Source organism: Felis catus, chromosome X, assembly GCF_018350175.1.
Source record: "Felis catus isolate Fca126 chromosome X, F.catus_Fca126_mat1.0, whole genome shotgun sequence".
NCBI lineage: Eukaryota > Metazoa > Chordata > Mammalia > Carnivora > Felidae > Felis > Felis catus.
This window is the reverse complement of record NC_058386.1, coordinates 97,050,930-97,061,269: the sequence shown is the minus strand read 5'-3', so window position 1 is coordinate 97,061,269 and position 10,340 is coordinate 97,050,930. Positions and strand designations below refer to the sequence as shown.

At 53.1% G+C, this 10,340-nt stretch overlaps 1 protein-coding gene across 1 annotated transcript; it reads right to left on the bottom strand.

Annotated features, from left to right (window-relative positions):
• Positions 1–3,701: 3,701 nt before the first annotated feature.
• LOC105259672 (glycine-rich cell wall structural protein 1.8-like) lies at positions 3,702–8,390 on the bottom strand. The gene is made up of 3 exons (XM_011279444.4): positions 6,144–8,390; positions 5,100–5,242; positions 3,702–4,030 (listed from the first exon to the last, which is right to left on the bottom strand). The coding sequence occupies exons 1-2, from the start codon at positions 8,029–8,031 to the stop codon at positions 5,142–5,144; spliced, it is 1,989 nt and encodes a 662-aa protein (XP_011277746.3). The 5' UTR covers positions 8,032–8,390; the 3' UTR covers positions 3,702–4,030; positions 5,100–5,141.
• Positions 8,391–10,340: the final 1,950 nt, after the last annotated feature.

The window sequence follows — 10,340 nt, the reverse complement described above, 5'->3', positions numbered from 1 at the left end:
TTCGGTAGTCTGTCTTTGTCGCGTGGGGAGGGAAGTCGAATAATGTTATTGATAACTCAGAGCTGAGAGCTGTCCGAGAAGCAAAATGTTCTTAAGAGGTTGTGCAGAGCACAGAGGGCCTCCACGCAGATGTGCCCAACCAAGCTGATGGCCTCCAGGTGGGGGTTTGTACGGGGAAGAAATGGTATCGAAGTTTTGCGTATAAATACCTGCTGTTGGGGGTGACGACGGGGGGTAAGATGGTCGGTGGATGTACTCCAGCCAAGACTAGGGACTAGATCTACGTCTTGTAGCAAGATGGGCTATTAGAACAAGTGTTTTCGGAAGCGAGGGGCCCCGTCGTGCACAGGTAATGAAGTGTAACATGGACCATAGAAGGGAAAGGGGTGATGGACGAGGATATTTACCCTGGACCTCCTGTAGCATTTATGGCATTTGCAGTTGTCAGAAAAAAAGTTCAGGGGGGGAGCCACATACCATATATTTATAGATTTAAATCAGCACATTTTATTGAATGGTTTCTCTCCTTCCATGACAAATGTACCTTCCTAATGACCTGAAAGGGCCAGTTGGGATTTGGAATTCTCAGACCCCTCTAAGTTCTGCTCCGATGGTGTAGGTCTTCCTGCCCCACCCCCACCCCCGCCATCTCCTGTTCCAGGCACACGACCCCCTGTCGCCTCGGGCCTGCGAGCACATCCCTCAGCTGTGCAGTCAGCAGCAACCCCCCCCCACAGGACAGCTCCAAGAGGAGCGCGCAGGCCCTGGCAGCAGGCTTGGGACTGTTCCGGCTGCCCGGGGCCTGGAGCATGGGCAGTAGGGCGTACCTCTTGTCCCCGTGGACTCAGGTAATGATGACAAGGCATCTGGGCCTCTGTCTCACCCCCATGCGGTTCTAGCCATAAGGAATACACGATAACGCATTTTAAAAGCTCCTTTAAAAAAAAAAAGGATGGTGAAAGTGTTCAGTTCACTTCAACAGGCATTTGGTGGAGTATCCACTAAGTGAAAAACTCGGTGCCTAGGGCTTTGGGGGGAAAAAGATAAAACCCTTTTAAGGTCCCAATAATTCAGAAGTTCACTGGCCAGGGGGTGGGGAGGTGGGGGGGGGGTAGATGCACATGTGTGTAAGTAACGCACAAACACTTGAACAGGAATGCTCATAGCAACACTATTCACAATAGCCAAATGGTGGAAAACAATGTAAATGTTTAGCAACGGAAGAATGGATAAAGAGATTGTGGCCTATACGTACAGTAAAATATTCTTTGGGGCGCCTGGGTGGCTCAGTCGGTTAAGCGTCGGGCTTTGGCTCAGGGCATGTGATCACGGTTAGTGAGTTCGAGTCCCGCGTCGGGCTCTGTGCCGACAGCTCGGAGCCTGGAGCCCGCTCCGGATTCCGGGTCCCCCTCTCGCTCTGCCCCTCCCCTGCTCGCGCTCAGTCTCTCTCTCAAAAAGAAATAAACGTTAAAAAAAAAATGAAAAAGAAAACATTATTCAGTCAAAAGAAGGAATGGAGTGCGGCTACCTGCTGCATGGTGGATGCCTCCGAAGAGCTTAAGGCTAAGTAAAAGAAGCCGGGGTCGAAAGTTCACATGTTGTATGCTTTCATTTATATGTAATGTCTAGAATAAGGAAATTCTTAGAGATGGAAAACACGCTGGTGGTTGCCTGGGGCTGGGACAGGGCAGGATGGTGGTTGCCTGGGGCTGGGACAGGGCAGGATGGGGCGGGACTACTTAAAGAGTACAGAGTTTGAGGGTGATCAAAGTGTTTTGGAACTAAAGAAGTGATAGTTGCCCAAAATTGTGAACGTCGCTGAATTGTTCAATTGTAGATGGTCAATTTTATTTTTTAAAATCTTGTTTTAACGTTTTATTTATTTTTGAGACAGGGAGAGGCAGAGCATGAACGGAGGAGGGTCAGAGAGAGAGGGAGACACAGAATCTGAAACAGGCTCCAGGTTCTGAGCAGTAGGCACAGAGCCCGATGTGGGGCTCGAACTCACAGACAGTGAGATCGTGACCTGAGCCGAAGTCGTCGGACGCTTAACCGACTGAGCCACCCAGGCGCCCCTGTAGATGGTCAATTTTAAGTGAATTTCACCTCAATGAAAAAAAATGCTAATATAAATTAGCATATGAAATGAGCTACCACAGAATGCGGGAGAAGCTATCTCTTGCCTCCAAGGCGGCACCTGGGAAACCTTAACTAAATGCAGAAATGAGGCTCCCTCCTCTCAAACCCCCGGGCCCTTCCCCTTCTCTGATCCTCTGGTCAGGTACGCCTGTACCTTTCAGCCCCCTTAAGTGGAGTCTAGAGATTAAGCTTATTCTCTCCTCCTTTTGTTTTTTTCATTTTTTATTAGGAAATATTTCAGATCTATACAAAATTAGAGAGAATACTCTATCAACGTCTATGTACCCACCACCCAGCTTAAGAAATGCAACATTGCAGGGGCGCCTGGGTGGCGCAGTTGGATAAGCATCCAACTCTGGATCTCTGATGGCGCAGAGCCTGCTCGGGATTCTGTCTCTCCTCTCTGCCCCTCCCCTGCTTGTGCTCGCTCCAGTGTGCGCAGGAGCACTCTCTCTCTCAAAATAAATAAACTTACATAAACACAGAAATGTAACATTGGAAATACAGTCGAAGCCACTGTGGAGCCCTCCCCAGTAGGATTCTCCTCCCTTCGTTTCCCCAAGAGGTAGTCACCACCCTAAATGAGTTATTTACCTTTCCCACCCACACATGCTACATTTGCAGGCATCTCTCCTATGCATGCTTTTTCCTCTAGATATTTGTATCCACGATGAGTACACGGTGATCATTTTGCATGTGCTGTTAGACTTTATATACATGGTGTCATGTTTGTATCCTTCTGGAACCAGGTTTTTTATTTCTGCAGTTTTCTGCCATCACCCAATGTGAGCCCTTCTGTGTCTCAGCCCCTGTGGGTTCTGGCCCCCTCCCCAGTCCAGCCCTTGCCATCCTGTTCAGTTGACCTGCAAGTCCCAAGCCAGTGAATTAAGGGTGGTTCTACCATAGGTGAGTCTCCTCTTCCCCTGTGCCTCTGAAGCAGTGCTTCTGAAACCGTAGCTGCATCAGAATCCCCTGAAGAGCTTGTGAAAGCACCCATTTCGGGGCCTGCCCTCGGAGGTTCCGATGCAGCAGGTCTTGGGTGGAACCTGAGAATTCCTGGCTGGTGCTGATGAGGCTGTCGTGGGGCCCAAACTTTGAGAACCACCCTCTAAATCAGTGTCTGGGTCGAGGCCCAGCAGCACCATGTGGCCTGCAGACCAGCTGGGCCATCCACCAGGCTTCCTTCCAAACCACACTCTAGAGCAGTGCTGATAGACGTTACGATGCAACTCACGTGTGTCACTTTTTCTAGTAGCCACGTTAAGAAGTAAAAAGAAGTGGGCACAATTAATTTCAGTAGTACATTTTAACTCAATTTGGTATCGTTTCGATATGTCATCAGTATAAAATTATCAGTGAGTTGTGTCCTTTTTATGCCTAACAGTGCGTCTCAAATGAGACCGGGCGTGTTTCAGTAGCCACATGCGGCTAGTTCCTGACACAGTGAGCCGCGTAGCTCTAAAGACCTGACCTCCGTCTCCCTCTTTACAAAAGTTGTTTTCACCCTGACATTTTAATTTATTTGGGGCCATGATAAAATAATTTAAAACAGGCTCGTCAAATGGTAGGCAGTGATACCTTTTAATGAAGGCATGGTGCGTCAAAACAAAGAGGTAAAAGAGAGATTGGAGGTAAAATGATTTCTCTAAATAAAATCTGCCTTCCTTCCAGTTTATTGCTTTAAAACAAACTTATTTTTGATGAGAACACATGCTGTCAAACGTATCTGTCAAGTGTAACAGAAAAGGCAGATTTCATTGGATGTCACTCTTTGGGGGATGCGGTTTGGAATGACGTCAGTGTTAATAAAATTCCCATGCGCTTCTAGAAAATGAGAAACCAGAAACAATGAACAGGTTCTTTCTTCTTCATCTCGTTTTGTTCCTCCCAGCTGCAGGATGAAATGAGAGAAAATTAGCAATCATAGAGCCATAACCACCAACGGTGACTTTCCAAACCTATGAAAACAGCCCTATATATACCTGCTACGTCCGTGGGCTATTTCTCATCAAGGAGAGAACACAGTTTCCTCTTGTACCCTGCACCCTTGTGCCTGGGGTGCTCGTGCGGCCCATGGCTTCGATCACGTGCTCCTACCAACCTGGCCTCCCTCTTGCCTAATACCATCAATGCTTTTTTTCTTTCCCTCGAGAGGATGCTGGGATTTAAGAAAATCTCTTCACCTTAAAAGCCTATGCTGATTCCACAAACGATACTCCCTTACCCTCCCAGACCCTTGATTCTCCATATCTACCATACGAGAAACAGGCTGTTATTGTAAAATACACAGCTTTGAAAATGCAAAAAAAAAAAAAAAAAAAAAAAAAAAAATCAAATGTTAATCATTTAAATATAGTCAAAGACAAGATATACTTCAAGACTTAATTACCAATTCAGTGATAAGTAATAGCCATAGTATGACTAAGTTTCTTTGGACGGTCACATAAAATACAAAAGTCCACACCTGAATACTTAGGTATTAATCATTAAATGCAGTCCTACTTGAAATTCTGAACTTTTTGCCATTTGCATGTAATCACATTCGAAAGGGTATAGTCTCCTAGTTAGTGCAAGGGGGTACATTTCCATGGCCAAGTAATGAATGCCCAAGTAGGAAACAGCCCAGCCACTTTAGCTGCTGCTTCGGCTGTTTTCTAAACAAAGACTGGTCTCAGTTACTGATATGTTTACCATTTGTTAGTAGTCTTATAGGTAGAGGACAAAAGAGCTCACAAGAACGAATGAGGAGCCACGAAATAGATTTCAAAATATACTGTGATTTCTATTACTAGGTACCTGAGTGTTGTGTTAACATTCTAAGTAGGTAAAACTGAGTGCCTGAATTCATTTTAAACAAACTTCTTAATTTATTGGGAGAATTAAGAAAAAAAAAAAAAAACCCGGTCAGTAACAGGTGAATGTCAGGAATGGTTGGGTGATAGGTGGAGCTATACGGATACCTGGATTTTTGGGGCCTGTTCTGTGGTGGGTCCAAATGCTTTTCAGTGAGATCCTTCTTGTTGTTTGTTAAACGTCTCTTCTTCCCCGCTCTCCGAGACTTGTGCCTCCTGATCAGAGTTTTCCTGCTGATGGTTTGTTGTTCCTTTGGTGAAGAATAATACAGACTTTGGAGCAGACATTCACAGGAAGAAATAGCGTGATGCATAAGGAAGAGTGACATCTAGGAGAGTACCCGCAGGAGAAGCGGGAGCATAGAAGGAACTAAGAGAAGAGCTGGGGCCCTTCCTCCTGCTTGATACAGCCCTTCCATGGCCCTCACCCTTCTGCTGCTTGGTCACTTTCACGGTGACATTCTTTCTTCCCAGTCAAGCTGCCACCCTGTGCTGCTATTATAACTGGCCCCCCGGGGAAGAAGGGATCGGAATCATCAGTGTCTGCTGCATTGTGTGGGTTCTTGTCAGAGATTTCTTGCAACCATGTTTTGCCTCAACTCCAAATTCTCCCATGAAGCTCCTTAGTCCCTCAATGCCTGAATATTTCAGTTTTCCCAAGTGCTCCCACGTCAGTTCATAATGATTGGGGATGAACGTTCTAAACCTTGGCATTTTTAACAGCCGTGGACAAGAATGAGGCGTGCCCCTGGCTCGCTCTGTTCCTTCTGGCTCCACCCCCTCTCGCCCTCCTGCGCACCCCTCCCACCCCTTGTACACCGCTGAACTGCACACCCCTCCCGCCCCCTGCACCCCCACCTGCGCTGACCCGCACAGCCCCTCCCGCCCTCCTGCACGTCCTCCCACCCTCCTGCACCTGCACCTGCACCTACCCGGTGCAGACCTCCACCTACCCCGCGGCCTTCGGCTGTCTTAGCCGCGGCTGCCAGAAGGCGGCACGTTTCCTTCTCAAAGCCACTGGTAGCTACGGCACGGGGCCCCCACCCGGGCCCTCGGCCTTCAGTCTGGGGGCGCCCCCAACCTCGGCTTCTGTGCCCGGGCGCCCGCAACCGCCCACAGCCCCGGCCCCTGGGACGCGCGGGTCCCCCTCACCCTCTGTGGCCGCCGGCTCCTCCTTGTCAGGCTCCTCCGCGGTCTCCCAGGTAGCCTCCGACGACGACGACGACGACGACGATGACGACGATGACGACGAGCCCTGGGCCTCGTGGGCCGCGGTCGCCGCTGGGGGCGCAGGGGGAACGTTGAGCTGCAGAGGCCGGGGCCGCACGAGGATGTGGTTGTTGTAGTGGACCAGGTGTAGCAGTGAATACACCAGGTCCAGGAATGTAAAGCGGAAGCCCACCATTGGGAAATGGTGGGCGTCCACAATTACGTCCCCGGCGGCCTCGGGCTCTTCCGCCTCGTCCTCGTCTGCCGGCCCGATGTCCGAGTCCTCGCCAGCCTCGAAGGCGTTCCCGCCCTCGGGGCCCACCGCCTCCTCCCCGAGGCCTTCCGGAGGCGCGGCCAAAAGGGCAGCCTCGGCAGGGTGGGGCCCGGAGTCCCCGGCCGCTCCGTCTCCGCCACCGGCCGCTCCGTCTCCGCCATCGCCATCGGCCGCTCCGTCTCCACCGCCGGCCACTCTGTTGCCCATGGCCATCATGTCTCCACCACGGGCCACTCCGTCTCCGCCATCGGCCGCTCCGTCTCCGCCACCGGCTGCTCGGTCTCCGCCATCGGCCGCTCCGTCTCCACCACCGGCCACTCCGATTCCAGCCACTCGGTCTCCGCCATCGGCCGCTGCGTCTCCGCCGCCGGCCTCTCTGTCGCCCATGGCCATCACGTCTCCGCCTCCGGCCACTCCGCCTCCGGCCACTCTGTTGCCCATGGCCACCACGTCTCCGCCTCCGGCCCCTCCGTCTCCGTCTCCGCCTCCACCTCCGCCTCCGGCCCCTCCGTCTCCACCTCTGGCCACCTCGTCTCCGCCGGCCACTCCTGCTCCGACCACCCCGTCTCCGCCGGCCACTTCGTTCCCGGCCACCCCGTCTCCGCCGGCCTCTCCATCTCCGGCCCCCCAGTTTCCGCCGGCCGCTCCGTCTCCACCTCCGGCCGCCCAGTCTCTGCCGGCCACTCCACCCCCACCCGCCCAATCCCCGCCGGCCACTCGGTCTTCGTCTTCGGCCTCCCAGTCTCCATCTCCGGCCACCCATCCTCCGCCGGCCACTCCTCCTCCGCCCACCCGATCCCCGCCGGCCACTCTGTCCTCGTCTCCGGCCTCCCAGTCTCCATCTCCGGCCACCCATCCTCCGCCGGCCACTCCTCCTCCGCCGGCCACTCCTCCTCCGCCCACCCGATCTCTGCCGGCCACTCTGTCCTCGTCTCCGGCCTCCCAGTCTCCGTCTCCGGCCACTGCCTCTCCGTCGCCAGCCACCCGTTCTCTGTCTCCGGCCACCCCGTCGCCACCGACCGCTTCGTCTCCGGCCATCCCATCGCCATCAGCCGCTCCATGTCCAGCGGCCACCCCATCGCCCCTGGCTACTCCATCACTGCCGGCCCCCGCCTCGCCGCCGGCCACCTCGTTGCCCCCTCCGGCCGCCGGGGCCCCCGCCTCATCCATGGGGCTCTCCTGGCCACCCGGGGCCTGGCCTCCACCTCCGGAGGCGGACATGGCAGCCGGGAGTACCTCACCGGGGAGGCGACAGACAGGGCTGCGGCGATGCCGGAGGCAAAGGTGGCGGCCGCCTAGCCTGCTGCCGCCGACGGGAGGCCGAGGGCAACGGGGCCCGGCGTGAGGTGGCCGCCGAGGGGGACAGCAGTCGGTGGCGGTGCCCGAGGAGGCCCCGGACGGGAAGGGCAGGGGGCGGTTGTGGGGAGCGGCCCACCCAGGCCTCCCCTCGGGCGACGCTGGCCACGGCTGGTGAGAGTCCACCCGCCGGAGGACGGTGGGCGGGGCCAGAGGCGTCAACAATGGGCCGCGTGCCCACCTCTTGAGCTCCACCCTCATTCGTCCAGACGCAAAGAGTGACGTGCTCGGCGTCCAATGAGTGACCGAGGCCCCTAGGCGTTGCTCCCACTTACCTTTCTGTTTGTTCTTTGAGGCCTTAGGGTCTTGCCGTTACATTCGGGTCTGCGCAACCCCCGTCCTTTAAGTTTTACCATTGTCTGAAAAACTGTAGTGGTCCAATGTGGACCACCTAGGTTGGGGAAACTCCTTCTGTAAAGGGCAGAGAGGAAACATTTGGGTTTGGGGAAGCTCACAGGTGAAATCGGGACCATTACGTAGGTACTTCCATAACAAGACAAAAAACACATTTCCACAAATATTTGATTGTTGAAATTAAAAATATAATAGTAACTGGGGTGCCTGGGTGGCTCAGTGGGTTAAGCGGGTGACTCTTGATCACAGTTGAGGTCATGACCTCACAATTGGTGAGATCAAGCCCCAGGTCCGGCTCTGCTCAGAGCCTGCCTGGGATTCTCTCCCTCTCTCCCTTTCTCTCTGACCCTCCCCTGTTTGTGCACTCTCTCAAATAAATAAGCTTAAAAAAATATAATAACAAATTGCATACAGTTTTTTTTTTTTTATCATAAAGGCCTATTAATGAGAAGAATGGAGTTCTTTTGGGAGAATAACACTTTGTTTAATCGGGGTTCACAGTGTTGTAGAGTTACACTAGTGAGTCCCCATTCACAGATGCCTAGGACTCACGGTCTAGAGAGGCAACAGACACTTGGACACCGATGACACAGGTGACAAGTGCTAAACCAGGGATAAACACAAAGTGCTATGGCAATACGGGAGAAAGAATGCTTAAGTGGCCAGGGTGAGGGGAAGAGATTGGGGCCTGAGAAAGTGCTCAACAGGAAGCATTTCACCTGGATTCTGAAAGATCCTTAGATTACCTAGTAAGGAAGGATAGCAAGGAAGGGATAAGGAGGGAGGTCACTGTAGGTAAAAGAAACAGCATCAATAGTACAAGAGATGTGTGTGTGCACGTGTGTGTGTGTGCGTGTGTGTACCTGTCTAGGGAATGAAATGGCTCCAGCATGGGCAGAGTGGCAGAACACTGACACTGGGAGGGCCTGGCTTCCAGAGGTCTGGCTTCCGGAGGCCCTCTGTGGGCCACCCCGTCCCCTCTCACCTAGCACAGTGCCTCCCGGCCTCCTCACCTCCTACCCAAACTGATCAGCTGTATTCATTAAATCATGCATTTACACATCGATGTATTGGGTACCTTCCAATGTACCAGGGCTGTGTCTCACTGGGACTCTCATTTGTACCTGTTCTGGTTTGACACATGAGACACAAAGACGGCGGACCTGTCCATGGTCCCCATCCCAGAGCCTCGCATCACTCCTGCACCCCTCTAGGGGGTTTGGCTAAGACCTCTGGAAACCAGGCCCTCCCAGTGTCGGTGTTCTGATATCTTTGCCAAGACTCTGTTTATACTCAGTCATATCCTCTCTGGTTGGCTCCTTTACTCATCAGCGCGGTCGAAACATGAGATGAGGATCTACCATTGATCGTGAAGTCTCCGGTGAAGAAGTGGGCACCTGGAACCTCTTCTCTGCCCAGAGCAGAGGACCAGGGCGCTAAGGATGCCATAGGGTGGGCTGCTGTTAATGAAAACCTAGGGCTATGAAATGACAGGAGTGAGGAGGACCCTGGAAGAGACGGCCCTTTTACGGTGGCAACAAACCATCCCCCAGGTGGTTGGGGTTGGCTCCGAGTCTGCGAGGGGTGGTGGTGGGGAGAATAATTAACTCCAGCAAACAATGGAGACAGGAAAAAGCTGGGCAGATGTGCGTTCAGCAAATACCCGAAGCAAAGCTGGGGGAGAGTGTCCTCCCAGCTCCGACATTGAGGCTCTCTTCATGACAAGTATGTGGCCCAAGAAGTCCTTGGGACAGTCTAGGGCCTCAGTCATCTTCCTGAGGCTTCCCGGGGGTGCAAACCCATCTAGGGGGTCAGAATCCCTATCTCTGACCCCTGTAGCTGGTGCCTGACCTCCATCTCTAGCCAGCCACCCATGATGTCTGATCTTCTCCAAGCCAGGAAATTAGCACAACCCAGGATTTCAGATTTCCTTGGGGAAAGGTATCCTTTTTGCCCACTCAACTCCCCCTGTCGATCAACAGAAGTGGCCAAGTCCTTTCCATTGGCAGACCTGTCACCAGGGTCAGGGTGGGACAGGGGGAAGGCCCCAAGGCCTCAACAGCTTGAAGGAGTCTCTATTTAATGTCAGGTATGGCAAGGGACACTCCCCGAAGACCAATCCAGAGGTTTCCTTTACAGCCTGGTCCAAAACTCAC